We start from the raw sequence: 17,479 nt of genomic DNA, 5'->3' as shown, positions 1-17,479 counted from the left end.
CTTTCTTTTCTGCAGAGCACACTAGTTTGCATATGTGCAATGGCTGTTTTTTCGATGCATGTTAACCTTCTACCCTTAGACAGTGTGGGTACATTATTTTCCTCTTATCAGTAAGGAGCTTTTTCCCCAAAGTGTCTCCCTTCCCCAAAGGACGCTAGCATTAAGCAGGGGAAAATGGTAATAAAAACACACTGCTGAAGCAGAAGAAAACCTGCAGAAATAGCTGAAACAGAGTGAAGTAATGGCTTTGGCTGGCTGTATTCACTTTGTACCCAAAGCTCTGATTGGCAGTTTGCCTTATACCACAAGTCAAATAGCAGTCAGAATCTTTGAACAAGAGGAGAAAATAAAACTAGTGAACCTAAAAAGGGACCTTCCACAACCTTTTCTGGGAAAACAAAAAATCTGGGACAGACTCTTGAAGGAAAGATCTCCAAATCCTTCTGAAGTATCAGCCTTCAATAGCTGCATGCCAGTGAGCAGAAAATGGCCTGCTCTCTGACCATTCAGGTGATGACTGAAAACTGCTGGTGCCCAGTGCAGGCTATGTGTATGCCAGTACTCCTGCAATTACTCAGGAAACTGCTCTAGACTGGATTCTATGAGTGTTTTTTTAACTGCTTTTTAACATATCAGAAAATACAAATAGTGTATGATTTTCTAGGTCATCCAGCAACACTGGGGCTGCCAGACCACATTGTGCCATTGTAAGGTGAACCATCTTTAAGGGGAGAGTAATCAATGATATCTATATTGTTATTACCCCTCAAAGCCATCTAACATGGGTAGCATTTTTAAGGCAGTTAGTGGCAATTTTACACTCTTTTCCCTATAGTACCCGCTTTCAAACCAATGTTTCTCAAGTAGTCTAGAAACGACTCAGGCTTTGTTCTTTGATATCACCAGAGAGACTTGTGAAATCTATAGTGCTATGGGTGTAGAAACAAATAATTCTGCATGGGTATAGGAGCTACAACTTAGTAAGCTTGAAAGGAACTGTTGATATGATAAAAACTTTTGCTAAGCTATGTAGCGTGGATGAAGGTGGGTGAGTGGCTGCAGGGTTTGTTTGAAGGGTAGCTAGCTGTCCCTCCTGTTACTCAGCTCACGGTGCTGAGGAGCAGCTGAGATTTGGGCTTATGCCTGGCTTCTGTCTGGAACAGCTCCAGAAGGAGCCTCCAGCCTGCTTCTGGGACATGCAAGGCCTTTAAGTGTGAGAATAAACTAAGAGAACAGTGGAACATTCCCCACCCCACACTCCCCAAAAGAAAGACTTACCATTAGCAATACAGTTATTTATTTAACTGTGTCTTTGGTATTGCAATTAAAGGCTCTTTCATCTATTAACCTTCCACTAAGGCACATGCTTGGTTTTTAGATTCACGTAGACGCTAATGAGGACCTATCTTAAATCAGTTAGCTCTGGTCTCAGGGTTAAACCCAGCCTGCCATACTGGCTGCATCAGGGACAGTTGTGTTGCCAGTTCAAAGTCTCATCAGCATTTTTCTTCTCCTGACCCTCCACACATTGCTTCCACTCACTTCCCTCTATGCCTTGAATTTTGCAGCCAAGTCCCTTGCTTGCTTTTCTGCATCTTCTGTGGTTTACTTAAATATTTATTTCTGTAGAACACACCACTGGGGAACATCTTGTGAATGGAGAGGAGAGATATTGTGAGAGAAGAAGGTAATGAGAGGTCCCTTGAGGGCTCAGAACTGTCTATTGCTGAGGGGCAGAAACTGCATGAGAGAAAACTTGTCCTGAAGTAAAGGGTAACCTACAAAGGTACAGGCAGATATACAGACTCACACAGATGCACACACATACACTTGAACACACACATACACTTGCACGCACACACATACACACAAACTGGCAATTGAACACACAGAGAAAAGAAATTTTTGCATCAGTCAAGTGATTAGAGGGTCAGTTCCATTCAGTCATAGACTTTGTTTTCTTTTAACCCATAAGACACCAGAATTTTTTCAGACCTAGCAGTCAGAAAATGCTGTGGAATTACATATATGAGAGCAGGAATGGTTTGAGGAGCTGCATGCAGGAACAGTTGGGTTTGAATTTCTCCTAGGCTACAAGGAGTTGAAGGACAGGCTTTACGTCACTGGAAAGATGAATTTTCTGACGTTTGCAAGCATACTTGAATTTACTCTATGATTTAGGTGTTAACAATCTCTTTGTAGATAGCACATAGGCAAATCTGGGTTCTTTTTGTTGTGGTTGATATTGCTTCAATTTTAATCATATGCAATAGGCAGCTTAGCTTGTTGAATTCATTAATTGCTAAGGCGTAACATACTCACTTAATTGGATTCTCTGCTAGATAGAGACATATTTATATGTATTTGTATATGTGCATAGTGTATCTATTTAGCTCCACAAAGACTTACACTAATGGAATGTTAAGGTTGCCTAGTGAAATAATCAGAAGACAGGAAGCGATAGATGTTCAGCTGTAAGCAGGATTCGTTCTGTCACAAGAAGGGTAAGGCCTGGCTTACTGGATATACTTGGCATGACAAAAAAGCAGCTGGGCTAAAGTTGGCACTGAGTCAAATCTATACTTATACATGCCTTAGGCTGGCCATAGGGCCATTCTGTACCTGGCTGACCACACTGTACCACCATGACCACAATGCCATTCTCATAGCTGAGCGCTACTGCTTGGCTGGTCCATCTCCAAAGCTGTTTCTCCTGCCCAGGCCTTGGAGGCTCTCTCGGTTTCCTTGTGTGGGACAGCACTGCACTGGGGCATATGAAGACGGTGAGTCTTAGCTCTCGGCAGCAGCTGGGAAGCATCTCTGGAGATGGCTCAGAGGAATGCAGGACAGGAGAAGCAGTCCTCCCTTCCCCACCTATGCATGTGAAGACTGACTGCAGGGGGTCCTGGGGTGGAAGAGAGGCTGCTTCAAACCGATGAGAGAGAACTGTGGTACTGAAGCACACAAGGCATGAGCCAGTTGTTTGAGTTTCATGTCATGCTTGGGAGGTGAGATGGCTTGCTTCCTGGAGGCCTGAAAGGCCAGGACTGAGCACTGCTCTGCTAGTTTGAGGGTTCCTGTGCTTCTTCTTCCAGGAAGGGTATCTTTAGAGACCCAAGCAGGACAGCTATCTAGTTACTTTGTGCCACTTCAGCTTCCAAATCAGCTGGAGAGGATCCAAGAACACGCCCTCGAGCTTTAGTTAATCTCCTGATCCCCAACTAGTTCTTAGTGAGTACGATGTAAAACCCTGCTGTTCCTTTTACAGCTGTCGATCCACATGCCTGACCTGCTGTACTGCTACTCTGTCATTAATCAGTGCAATTTCCATTCTGATTGCTGGAGTGCACAGCAGATCTGCAGTAACGGGCACCCTTCTATGGCAAAGCTTCATTCCTCTGACATGAGGCGTGAGATGTTCTAGGTTCAGCCATGAGCTACATGATTTCTACTGTGGTGGATGAAGTGAGGCAGTTTCTTACTGTGTTGACTTACATTGTTGTTCCCAGCTGCTATGTCCCTATTTAGATGGTTTAATTGACCTCACAACCGCCTTGTAATGTACACTGTATTATTAAGATCATTTTATAGAGGGGAAAACTGAGCTTTGGAAAGCTTAAATGGTCACATAGTAAGCATAGGACAAGATTAGAGTCAGCACTTGGGTCCCTTCACTCATAGACATTTAGGGAGAAAGCACCTGTGCTTGCTACAGCTGCTGCAGCTGCTTAGGGCAAGTTTGCCCCACAAAACTCTGCATGGCATTAACTACGATTGTGTAGGCTCATGATAGCAAATCCACACTTGCAGAACAGCGCCACAGGGACTCAGCAGCTTGGCGGGGTGTGGGACAGCTGTGTTAGCCTGGCAGGCTGCCTAGGTTCTCAGCTTAGCCTTACTGGGCTAACATGGCTAGACAGCATCTGGACCATAGCTGGCTTGCATCCAGCCCTCCTGGTGTCCTCGCGCCATTTATCCCCCACTCTTATGCGTCTAGACTAAGGTTACACAGACTAACCAGCTTGAGTCTGTCCACATCTCCCGTGAAGACCAACCTTCTCTCTCCTTTAGCCTGTTACAAGCATACTGTTGTAACCGGAGAAACCATCCTTCAGCACAATATTTGCGATTAGTGTCTTCCTTTCCTGTCACCTTCTGAGCACCAAGGACATCGTGGGCACCTGCCTGCTTTGCTCTCTTCTGCCCCTCTACATGATCCCTTCCAGTCTGGATTCCACTTTCTTTGCCCCATTCAACCTCTCGGCAAGGTCAGCGCTGCTTCTCTCTTCATAAAGTGGTATTATGTTGTCTGTAAATTGGTTGACTGATTTGCTGTCCACCACTTTTTCTTTATTTCTCCCTCATCTCCCAGTGCCTGGTAATTCAGTACGATCTGCTTCTTTCACTACCTCACAAGTAGCTCCTTCTCCATTTTCACTGATACTTTCTTGGCCTGTTTATTTATTTTGTAAAGGCTTATGCACATTCATAAAGCTCTATATGCAACTATATACAGAAAATAAAAGAACTTAACAGTGATTTCATCAAGTTGCACAGTCAAGCTAGGAAATGCCAGTCTTGTTTCCTGGACTACCTTAATTTTGTTCCCTTAAGTATCTTTCTAGTACAAGAATTGAGGCAGGGACCCCATGGAGAAAGTTGTATGCACACATTAATTAAATCTTGAATTAAAATGTCCACACACAAGTGGGTTGAAAGTAAGTTTGAAAAGGAAACTGTAAACCTGCTATTTGCCAATATTACAACCTAAGTACAGTCCTTTCAATGTGGTTTGATTTATATCTTTCTTTTTTTAATGGAAAACCCAAATTCTTTTCTGTAGAAATGTGTTGTTCATTCTCTTGCATGCTGAGCCTTCAGCACTGACTCTGACTTCTCAGCCCAGTGACTAGCATGACTAATCTGTTCCAATGCCACAGACAGTCATGACGGCTCAGACCAGTTTGTCTTTCTTCTGCATGCTAGAGGGTAGAGTGCAAGGGAGCTTTTCACAGTAGGGTGCATTTAAACGATGGAGATGGATTTGGATGACCTGTCCCTATGTGGGTAGTCTAATCTGTCTTTGTCTCTCTCTTGCTCTGCCAAATCCGAGGTGATCCTTGTACTGACTGTGGTACTGGTGGGGGTGTCCCCACTGAATTACTGGGAGGATGGACTTAGCTCTTAAAATGTTCATGCTCAGATGTTATTTGGGCTTTCTGCCAAGATTTCTGCAAGAAAATGACAGAAAAGAAATGATGATTATTTAACAGTTTATAATGCAGTTAAGACTGAATGAAATTTGATGGGCCAAAGTAAAAATAATGTCCTTAGCCTGAGGATTTTTTTCCTGCTGACTTTCAAATGCCTGTTGCAAAACATGGAGATGTTGGCTTTTCTCAGAGAATTGGTCTAAAGACTTTTGTAATGGGAAGTGTCACAGAACCTAATTACAGGCTTACTACCAGCTCCCCCTGTAATAGAGGCAACTATACAGTACACACAGATTTAAATACACATTTGAAGTCTTCCAGCTAGTTCCAGACCACAGGAAGTCATTTCAAGTATCCACTTATATGTGCCAGAAAGGACCTTTTGCAACCTGCTGAGAAACTTAGCTTCATCTTATGTCTCCAAGATTGCCTCTGTCATTCTTGTTCTTCTTTCTGGCTGCAGAAAGGGAATGCCGTAACATCTTTTTTGTGCTGACGTGTTTAGGCACAAAATGACAGAAAAAAAAATTGAAAATTGGGTGTTCCTGGCATACATCAGTGCTAAGAGAACTGAGTAATTTGACACTGCTTGGGTTTGGGCCAGCACTTCGCTTCCAGACACAAGGCAAGTGTATCATTTGGGCAATATTGAGATGGGGACAAACAGCCAACACTAGCCCCATATGGCTGGCCTTAGCTTGGAGAAGCTAAGTGGCCAAAGGACTGTTTCTCAGCCCAGTTTCCTCCACATGCCCCCACCCCACCTCACAGGGAGTGACTCCAAGTCAGTGGGAGCTGAGACAGCAGGGAGATCATGCCAGGAATTACACCTCCATTCTCACTGGTTTCTGTATCTTTTGAACTGATCTTGCTCCCGTTACCAGTCCTGGCAAGGTGACAGCATGGCACAGACTAAAGACATTAGGCAGGAGTGGTGAGAAGACAGATCTGTGGCAGTGGGGAACATGCACACAAATACATATTTGCCTGCTGGCTTTCCCCTGCCTCTGTCCCACAGAGTCTGCTGGTTGGCTGAAGAGGTCTATGGCTGTGGGTGTGCAGGTGATGGGGCACTGCATGAGAGCACAGGTCCACCATCCTCTTCCTCTCACGCATATGAGGCAGACATTGTCTGCTGCCCCTGATCCCCCCTCCTTGACCCCCTGAGGCCTGTGTTTATTGGGGAGCATAACAAGACATAAGAAAAGGATAGAGGGAGAGAAACAGGGCAGTAAGCTTATCTCCTCACCTCTCCTCCTCCACAGAGATGGGCCTGAGAGAGTGGAGACAACAACAGGTGCAAGGATACCAGAGAGCAAGCCCTTTCCTCACACATATAGTAGCAAGGGTGTCCCTGGATGCCCCTTTCCCATCTGCCAGTTTTGCTTCCCATCTGGCCCCTTAAAAAAGCTGAGTGAAGAGAAGTGTACTAAAGTGAATGGGTTAGGGGACCAAAGTGCGGAACAGAGCTATTGTTTTCACTCATGTTAAAGATCCAGTTACAACTTGGGGCAGTGGATTAATGGGTTAATCCTTGGCAAAGACTCCCACAGTGGCGCATGAGGTCCCCTGCCATGTGGCAGGCTGGAGGGGGCATGCACACACACAGCCCAGCTGGGTGTCCTTGCCCACTCCTCCCTGGGAGACCGGTTATACCAGAGCAAATACAGAGTTGGGATCTCGACAAGAGGTTGTGCAGTGGGGTAGCGGCATTTTCCATCACGTGCCCAGAGCTCTCGGGGGTAGGAGAGGAAAGGAAGTGGGGGGTCTACAGCTCTGCAAGTGCCTATTGGAAATCTTGCTCTCAAAATGTGCAATATTTCTTTCAGTCAGGCATGTTCTTCCCCTTCCAGCTGGAGAGATAGGAGCTGAATAGGCTGCATCTCCATGTAGAGGGGTGTGCATGTGGCTGTGCCGGTCTGTGCCTCCGCAGTGAGGTTTAGAGAACCTCCCCTCCCCCCGCCCCCTTCATATTGCATCCTCTCCCACACCTGCCAGCACAGCTGTTTCAACATTTAGCTTTTCTCTGTATGAGAAGACTTCTTTGGCTTTCCTGTAGATCTGCATTTTTTAAAAAAATCCTTCACTCTCAGATCCCAAAAGACCCTGAAAGAGAGATTCGTTCTGGGTAAAGAGTAGGTATCACTGGACGCAGGAACATGTCAGGGTTCACTTCATTACTGCACCCATCAGCTGAAGCTTTACATGTTCTCTCAGACTGTTATATGAATTGGCATGTTCCTCTATCAGTGTAGCATGTTTCAGAGAGTGAGGGGGAGAAATAGTTTGAGTGAGAGAAACGAAAGCTCAGCAAAAAGCAAACCCAAACCCAGCATTCAACAGGAAAAACCAATGGGAAAAATCATTAGATAGGGCATTACATGCACGGACACGTACTGGATGCAGGCACACACCTGCACAATGCGGATGTGCTCTTAGAGACTGCAAAATGCTTTTATAAAGTATCTAGATGCTTATACATACACATAAAAATGCATGCATACATATATCTTTCTCTAAATCTTTGTAACTCCTGAACACCTTATCACACAAAACACGCCATTTTACGAGTATCCCTGCTACATTTTCCTTGCCCCATAGTTCTGTGGAGGAAATCAGTAGAGACACTCAAGATGAAACCTGCTTTCATTTTAGATGAGTAAGCAACAGGGGCAGTCTAAAACTCCCTAGCCTTCTAATTTATCTCCCAGAGCAGAATCAGAATAGCCTGAACCTGCTGGTTTTAAGAACATGGAATTAAGCTCCCCTCTCCTCACCCAGGAGCTTCATTTCAGAAGGGCATGAGGCTCTACAGATGAAAAATTGAATTGCTATTGAAGCAAGAGCCTGAGTTAGGTCCTGTGGTTCCTGGTTTATGGGAGGTGGTTTATGCTGGATAATGCAGTTGTGCAATGCTGGGTTAGTATTTTTCTTTTAAGTCTGCAGTGCTTGTAAAGATATATATATTTTTAACTCTTCCTCCAAAATCCAAGCATCTGGTTTGTCCCCTTAGAGGCTATGGCTTTCCTGAATTACATCCTCCAGCCCACCCAGTCCACAGTCCATTCTACCATGAACTGTGCCCTCTGCCAGCACTACCAGTTACATTTGTGCTGACTGCAGTATGCATTTTCATTAAACATGGTTGCCATTTTCATGTACATCATGAAGTATTGAGGATCTTTTGTTAATATGTTCTCCTGTAAATCATACAACTCCTGCATGATCCAACATTGACTAAATGAATGATGCTCTGTGCTACAAAGTTGACACAACCACCAGGAGCAATGCCATCAGCCAGTGATCAGCTGTTACTGGCTGGTTTTATGCCTGTAATGCTCTAGCGATACCTTCTAGCTCCAAGGAATGATTTACCAAGGCAGACACCTTGGCATTCCTGGCCTTTCTGTGAAGCTGGTGGAGCTCCATAGCTCATTCACTTTGCAGAAGACAGAAGCTTTCAAAGTATATCTCATTAACCTTCTCAGGCTAATCATGGCAGGGTACAGGACCTCAGCAACTGCAGAAAGCATATAAATGGTTCAGGAAAGAAATGTTTCTGCAAAAATGGCAAGAGTTATGTAAATGCCAGACCTCAGTGAGCATGGGTATTGCATTTCTGAAAAGTGCTTTTATTTGCAGAACTGCAGAAATGAAATGTAAAGCAACAGCAGGTACTTCATCCTGTCCTTATTCTGTGCTGAGCCTCCCTCTAGCATATTCTAGGTACTGTTCAAAAATAGAGAGAAGAAAATTGCACCATCTCCTGTATGCTTCTTGTTTAATTGAAAGGCCATCAGAAGCAATTCCTGCTTCTGCAGGTGCAGTGGAGAAAGCAGCCTTCCCCAGGTGGTTGTGGAAGGTGAACTTGAGGTTCAGGAAGGAATGTTTTTTCTGTGTTAATTAATTTTGCATGTGGTGTGTTCACAACCATTTCTTGTCTGCGTTAGCTGAGGTAGCTAATTAATCACCGTAAGTGTTTGTAAACAGGAGATTTTTGCTCTCTCTGGCATCTCTTCTCTGTTTGCTTACTTAGCTGTAGACCAGCTTGTCTAAGGAAACAGATTTGCAGCATCACAGAGATGAAGTGTTTGGAAATGGCTGTGATGTCAGCAGTGGGAGAATGAGACTCCTGACTTCACCAGCTTGGTTAAAGGCTAAGAGGGATGGTCTATTCTCAGGGCCGATAAAATGATTTTGCTGCTGAATGAAGAAACTTTGCCTAATATGTGGAGACACCAGTCAGAAGAGCCTTTGTGTTCATGTGGATGAGCTGGGGGACAGAGGGATAACAATTTAGATGGTGTTTTGACATCTGTAGACTGAAAAGTCAAGGAGAAAAGGTTTTCCATAGAGGATTTCCTCCTCTTGCTTTTGTTTACTTAAGGCCACTGGACTGGAAAGGGTCATCTGGTCCTATCCCTTCTGCTGTATGTAGTAACATTATGTAACCCTATACAAACCAGCTATACGTCATCTTGACCCCACTTAAGTTGCTTTCACTACTCTTTTTGGACAGCTGTTTGAAAACCTCCCTCATTTGATGGTTAAAAACCACCTTATTTTCAAGGCAAATTTCCTCATAACTAGTTTTGAACCACTTGTTCCTGTTCCAATATTGTTTTTCTGTTTAAAAGAAACTTTTCTTCCTCCCTTGTGCATCTGTCCCCCCTTTATTTATAGAGACCAGTCATATCCCCTCTTGGTTTTCATTTATCTAGGTTAAACAAGCTGTTTAATCTTCTCCTTTAAGGCAAGCTCTCTGTTCCCCTAATCACTCAATCCAAGGTTATTTTTGATAACTAGCTTTTCTGTAAGATTCTTTGCTGCTTGCACAAACTAAGTGTAAAACACTATGACCTATTGTCTAATCAGTAATTTTGGGGTGAAGAAATGTGTCAACGATCAGGTCCAGAAAAAAAGACATAAGGGTGCTGCTGTTAAAATTTGCATTTGTTCTTCACCTTATCTCTAGGAAGCTAAATTCTCCCATAATGACTTAGTTGCTGATGTAATTTCTCTTTAATAACTTCAATAACATCTCTTATGCATACTGAAAGGCAAGCCTGTGGATTTACAGTAGATCTCTGTAGAGTAATCCCAAAAGAATATCTTGTAACAAGTCTTCCAAAAACTATCTTGATGTCAAATGATTCTATTTTATTCATACCCTCTTTTATTTCTTTACAGTATACTGTAGCATTAAGATTACAATAGCATCCCTCAGCTTACTTCTACTTTTATGTACCCTGAGCAGCGCATACCTTCCACTGGCTGTGTCCCAGTTATAATTGCTATTTCTATGGTGTTTCCATTATTCTTGCAATAGCTCTTTTTGGGTCCTGCCTAGTTGTTCTGGTTCTCCTTTGTCCTCATTCAGGATCTGTAACAACTGTACTGACAAGACTGGCCTCTCCCAGAGGGGATGTCAACTATATCGCCAATATCATTAGTATTTTTTGCCTAGCTGCTCAACATCCTACCTTTAACTTTTCTGTATTTTGTTTTTCCCAACTCCATGTATTAAAAGCAGGTGTAAAAGTTACATACTTTTCCCAGTTAACTCTCTGACAGCAAAGATTAAAGGCAGAAAGCTTTCCCATTTGCACCATTCACAATTACATGCCATAAATGTTTTCTCATCTAGCTCTGTCAAACTGTGTGTGTATGTGTACATGTGTGTGTATTTATCTGCTCATTTTCATACTATTTGTGAGCCTCAAGATCTTTTCTCTATTTATCTACCTAGTGCATTCTGGAGGTAAGGACATATGATTATCTCTATTTTTACACAACACAGAGTGGAGATGCAAAAGTGTTTGCCAATCAGGTCCAAAAGGTCTTTGACAAAATAGAGAATTGGTGATTTCTAATCACTGCCCCGTGTTGCTGCCTTAGTGTTACACCACTCAAATGAATCAGCCCCTCAGTTACCAGAAGATAGAGTGCAAAAAGGGAGGAAACACTGTTCTTTTTAGGAAATAAGGGAAACAGAGTCCTAGCATAGTTTGGAATGGTCTTTTTTTATTCCATAAATTAAACCCAATCCTTTTTATTCCTTTTCTGGTATCTCTTATGTATCAGGAGTGGCAGTAAGCAACAGAAGATTTAAGAGGTGGGGAAAAAAAAAAAAAAAAAAAAAAAAACAGAAGTGCAAGGCATGGTGGAAGTAGGAACCTGAATGAGATAAAAACTATCAAAGGCTCTGCCCAAACATAATTCTCCTGCAATCTCTTTAAAAAGGGCCTGAAGATCCAGATTTTCTCCTGAACCTCCACCCCAAATCAGATGACTATGCTTTTGAGCATTTTGCACAAGAAATCATCTGAATCCCTCAATTTTCACCCAGGATGTAACCTCAGATTTTGTATGCTGCCTAGTCCTTGAAAGCTAAATGTGCAGGGGAGTTTGTTTCTCTGTTTCTTAATATTTAGTTAGAGGTTTCTCCATATGCTTTTGTGTCCTGCAATCTTACTTCAGCATACTAGGAAAAACTCAGAGGTTAGTTTCTGCCCTGGCTGGAACAGAGAATCTTGGAAATTCATGGGACTAACTTGTTCTTGGTGCTGTCCATACTACAAATTTCAGTAAGGATTCTGTAAATGGTTTCTCTGGATGTTGGCTATTTGAACAGGTGGTTGCTTTTGCCAGTGTAGCATGTATGATATCCACTGAACAAGACTATCAGCTCTTCTGTGTTATAAATATCTGACGGACCTGATAACACTAAAAACAGCACATGTGGAAGAATAAGGAAAAAAACTTTCTCCTGCTTTAAATTGCAGCAAGAAAGATTTAGGTTAGACATCAGGCAAAAAATCTTTTCTAAAGGGAAGCATAGTTAAACACTGCAACAGACTTCCCACAGAGACCGTGGGCTGTCTGTCAGTGTGAGGACAGGTTAGACAAATCTCTATCACAAATGGCTCTTACAAGCCTTAGTGTCCCTTGGGAGGGAGAAAAAACTCTGTTAAGAATTAGTTTCAGGGACTAATATGATACAACACCTTTCTTTAAAGATGCACGTTAACATATAGGGCTAAGAAGATGATCAGAGGACTGGAGCATCTGCCCTATGAGGAATGGCTGCGAGAGCTGGGCCTGTTTAGCCTGCAGAAGAGAAGATTGAGGGGGGATCTTGTCAATGTGTATAAGTACCTGAAGGGAGGGTGTCAAGGGGACGAGGACAAACTCTTTTCAGTTGTCCTGTGTGACAGGACAAGAGGCAATGGGCAGAAATTGAAGCATGACCATGAGGGGGAATTTCTTCCCTGTGAGAGTGACGGAGCACTGGACCAGGTTGCCTAGAGAGGTTGTGGAGTCTCCTTCTCTTGAGATCTTCAAGGCCCACCTGGATGCAACCCTGTCTACCATGCTCTAGGTGACCCTGCTGAGCAGGGAGGTTAGACTAGATGATGTCCAGAGGTCCCTTCCAACCTTACTGATTCTATGATTCTATGATATTTTTATTCTATTTTCATTATACAGTGGTTAAGGCACTTTGCCACCCTGCTGGAAGGCTTTGGGAAGGTTCTGACTTATTTTCCCTGTGTATAGGTAATCTTACCTTTTGTCTGTTCTGGATAGCTTATACACTTAGGCAAACCAATAGCATATGTGGTTGACTTTTTGTTCTACAATAGCTCTCACTTTCTTCTTTGCAATCATGTTGGACTTCTCCTCCTCCTAACAGCTTGTTATCCAAAGTAATATCTTGAATTTACAGCAACAATAAGCTGTTCCCCTCCCTCAACACCTCCAGATTCACCTTCAAACCAAAATGGCATTCCTTTCTTTATAAGATTGGATGTGGTACAGGCAGAGCAAGGGGAAGTAGCTCAGTAGTTAAATGAGATTTGAGCTCTAAGGACACCTGCTCTGGGAGGTTTGGTAAGCAGGATCATACTCAGGGATTGGAGAATATAATTAGAAATGGATTTTTAAAGATCCCTTCCATCCTTATTTTTGCTGATTTTGTGATCCTCCAGGATTCCTGGTGGGAGTTCAGGTGGCTGAATGCTGATCGGAGAACACCTGGTGGGTCCTGGAGCTGCAGGGTGACCAATATGTAGGATGCCTGGAATGGTTTATTTTTCCTCTTTTTGCTGAGGCAAGCACTGAGCAGAACCTAAGTAACAGCAGTTTACAAGCTGTTAATACCAAGTACCTTGAGACTTCAAAAGTGCCTTACTCTGCTCTGCACAGCTTGGCAGGTTATATTCTTTAAGAGTCGGCATCATTACCTGGACAAATCTGTGACATTTAATTCTGTTGTGACTAACCTCTGTCCCCACAGTGAATTGTTCCTTTCCTCTCATAGCAGATTGTCTAGCACAGAATGCAGTTTTTAGTTTCTTTCTCTTGCATTGAGTCTGCCCTTTGCACATGTGGCTTTTCTCACCATCTTTACTGTCCTTGCCCATGTGTTACTTAGGCCTCCGCTTCTTCAAGTACTTGCATACATGTTTGAATCTTGCATGTATGAGCGCTTAGCAAAGTCTGTCCCTGTCCCTTGATTCACAAAGGTTTTCTGATTTTGCTTATTCATATCAGTACATACCTGCAGGCGTATAGGTAATTATTTGTCATTCCTAATTGTTCAAATTAATGATGAAATGGTAAAATATGCACGTGTTCTTGAGACACTCCACAGTTAATTTAAAATTTAGGCCAGTACATTCACTTACATCCTATTTTTTCCTCCTTCTTAGACAATTTATAAGGATTTTATTGGATAATAGGGAAACAGGACATGTAATACCATATTTGCAGCTAGGTGCTTCAGGAGGCTGTTGCAAGACTGTCACTGTTACTCTAATTTCATAATGTCAGCTATGTAGTAGTACAGCACTGTGAAACGTGCCTGGCACACAGCATCACAAACTTGCCTTCTGTCCCAGCGAACTTCTGGGTAATTATGAGTTGAGTTTGCCTATCTGATCTAATTTATCATTTAGGGGTTTATATCATGCCTATTACTGTGATATCTAAGTGCTGCTGAGATACTGCAAGATGTCTCTTTCATCAACCGCTTATTTCTATGCTAAGTTAATGTTAGTGAGCTGAAGTCTAGGCTGCTCTGTATAGCATTTTAATCACCAGTCCCTACCGAGCCCCATGTGTTATTCTGCTTGTCTAGTGGCTTTGCTGAAATGTTTTTGGGGGATTTGAGCTCAGTTACCAGTGGGGTAAAGATATGTTGTTGAAATCTGTGGCCCAGATGATGGTAAATTAACTTGCTTGGTCAACGAGTGGGAAGTTGAGGGCTGAGCAGGCTATTATGAATATATGCTCTTTATCCCCTAAGAAATGCACTCTCTACATCAAGGCTTAAAAATTAGTCTGGGGACAGACTGCTGTGCTAGCCAAAACTACTTCTCTTCTATGGGCAAAAGGGGCCTCAGTTGCTGGGGCTCCCAATCAGCCAGCTTTCACCTGCTCAAAGTATTTTTAAAAATTGAAACAAACTCTCCCTGCTTGCTATATAAGAAAAGAAAAAGAAAAAAGAGAGAGAGAGAGGGGGAGAGAGCGAAAGAAAGAAGAAAAAATGCTGTGTGCTCTGCTTCTTGTTTCGAACAGCCTCGGGTACAGGGAGTGTTGGAGGCAGGTTCTGCTTGGCCTTTTTTGCCAGATGCTGATCGTGAAGGTCCTCAGAGAGGGTCAGAGCAGCCGCATGGCTGCCTCACCCCCTTCTCACAGAAACTACAGCCCTGCTCTGTCCGCACCCGAGCGATACAGGGGCAGGCTGCTGGAGCGATATAGGGGCAGGCTGCTGTCTCCGGGTGCTACCTTCTGCCTTTCTTCTCCCTCCGCAAGCTCCCCAGAGAGGGTTTTTCTTTCGTAGCCAGATGAAGCGATTGTTTGTTTGTTTTGAAGGTGACAAGTGTTTTATGCGAATTCTGGCTGCTTTCAAATGCCAAACCCCAGCTGGGCTTTGAGTTTCACAGAATAACCGCTGACACTTAATGAGCCTCTAATAAGTGCTTCTCCCTCCCATCCTGTCATTTAAATAAATAAATGAGTGAAATTTTGGGGGTGGTGGGAGGTGGTGTTGGATTGCAGTGGAGCAAAGCAGGTACACTGCTAAGAGCAGTGGTGTAAGCTTCTCCTCCCCCCTCTCCACACACACTGCCATCAACATGCCTTAGCCCTGGCCTGACCGGCTTTCTTTGAGGAACGAGTGGGGAAGTTCGTGCTCAAGCCCAGTTAGTTTCTTGTACTCCCAGCTCAAGCTGCCAACCAAGGTGCTAATTAGTGTCAACTGTGATGGGGGGAAAGGAGAACAAAGGCAAGGCTCTGAGAGGTTGAAAGTATAGCCCATGGCGGGTTTTTTTATTATTATTTTCCTGGAATTTCTGGAAGGAACGGCCTACCATGGGCAGCAGTTGTGCTAAAGGTATTGTCTCTTCAGGGACTGGAGCAGCTTCAAAACAGCAACTCTGATTCGTGGCAGTAGCTACAGGGCAAAGGAGTCCCACCCTGCTTTTTTGGCCTCTGAAAATGTTACCTCTCTTTGTTTAAGAAATACCACACTGTGGAAAAGGAAAAGAAGTAAGATTGTAATATATCCTTATGGAAACATAGCGAGAATGAAAATCATAAATGATCCTAGATTTTCCTTTTCACATGTCTGGAACATGGAGCAATTCTTTGTCTCCAGCTAAAGTATGTAACTGAGTGATTGTGAAAGGACAGGAGCAGATATTTTAGTAAGCTCTTAGCAGGGAATAATGAAAACTGCTGTTAAACAAGCATCTCTGACTAAGTTCTCCTGTGAAGACACTCCTGAAACTGCAGAACATCTCCCTCTTCAATTGCCTGTATCCTCTGTCCCTCAGGAGAACTCAGGCTTGACCAGGAATGGACAGCCTTTTTCCAGAAGCAGGAGTTATTTCTGAGCAAAAAGAATTTCAGTTAAAATGAAACTACTTGATGAATTTCACTGAGAACAAATGATGACGTTCTGAAAAATTAAAGTTTTCTTTTGACTTTTCCAAGTGAAGTATTTCAATTTCTCTGTTTCAAAATGACATTTTGTTTCAGTATTTGTTTTGATTTCTTTTTTAATAGGAAAAAACTTTTTATTGTGGCTAACAGGTTGAAGTCAACATTTCAGGAGGCAAGCTCCTCTGTTGTTGTGGTTTGGCTGAGAAAGCTGAAAGACATCATGTCTGTTTGATCATAGTGATTGTACCCCTCCCCCCTACACTCATCCACTCACTTGCCCAGGGAGTGAGACCATCAGCAAAATGAGATATCCCAAACATTTTTGTTGCTCCCCTCTACCATCCGTTTTGAATTCATTACCTCAAGGCCTTCTCCTTAGAAATGCTTCCTTCTCACACAGGCTGTGAGTGTGGGCACCGGCACTCCTAGATTGTACTAGTCTGTACTAGTACCTAGACTTGTGCTCCTACCTTAACCAGTGAGGGGGTGTGGTTGATGTAGAGGGATAGGGTGGCGAGGAGCCTGTCTTTCATTGTGTGTGTTTCCACAGGTCGGGAAATGGAAAGAAAAAAAGTTGCAGATGAAGTACTATGTATGGCCCCGCTTTGAGCTGTATCCTGACTCTGAGGAACGTGAGGACGATCATCTGAGTATTGTGACCCTTGAAGAGGCACCTTTCGTCATTGTGGAGAATGTGGACCCCCTCAGTGGCACCTGCATGAGGAACACAGTTCCTTGTCAAAAACGCATCGTGACTGAGTATGCATCCGTGGGCTTTTTTTCTTCATATTGGGCCCTCCCCTCTCGAAAGAACATAAAGAGGCCAATACTGGCATAACTTGATAATCCTCTTCAGAAAAGTCATTTGGGTTTCTCAGCCTGACCCGTGCCTATTCATGACTGGCGTTGCTGTGCGAGTCATTGCAGTGTGTCCCCTCACCCTTAAGCACAGACAGTACAAGTGAAGTTCACCGTGGCATATTGTGGGAGGGAAGCATACTGATGGCAGAGGGGAATTAAGGGAGCTTTTGCCAGTCTTTTAACCCGTGTTTATTGTGATGGTTCAGGAACAAGACTGATGAGGAACCAGATTACATGAAGAAATGTTGCAAGGGGTTCTGCATTGACATCCTCAAGAAAATCTCAAAGTCTGTCAAGTTTACCTATGACCTCTACCTGGTCACTAATGGCAAGCATGGGAAAAAGATCAATGGGACGTGGAATGGAATGATTGGAGAGGTCAGCAGCAAAAGGAGGGCATGGGCTGTATCCCTGGGCTGGGGCTTATTACTGAGTCTTCTTCCTGGGAAGGGACAGAA

At 43.4% G+C, this 17,479-nt stretch overlaps 1 protein-coding gene across 1 annotated transcript in view; it reads left to right on the top strand.

Annotated features, from left to right (window-relative positions):
- GRIN2B (glutamate ionotropic receptor NMDA type subunit 2B) overlaps positions 1–17,479 on the top strand; it is a 206,142-nt gene that overhangs the window by 158,663 nt on the left and 30,000 nt on the right. The window contains exons 5-6 of the mRNA XM_062586741.1: positions 16,711–16,919; positions 17,228–17,399. Coding sequence (XP_062442725.1) covers positions 16,711–16,919; positions 17,228–17,399 — 381 coding nt within the window. The remainder of the gene's footprint in view (positions 1–16,710; positions 16,920–17,227; positions 17,400–17,479) is intronic.

Source organism: Rhea pennata, chromosome 1 (genome assembly GCF_028389875.1).
Source record: "Rhea pennata isolate bPtePen1 chromosome 1, bPtePen1.pri, whole genome shotgun sequence".
NCBI lineage: Eukaryota > Metazoa > Chordata > Aves > Rheiformes > Rheidae > Rhea > Rhea pennata.
Note: the sequence above shows the minus strand (reverse complement) of the source record. Positions and strands in the feature narration are given on the sequence as shown.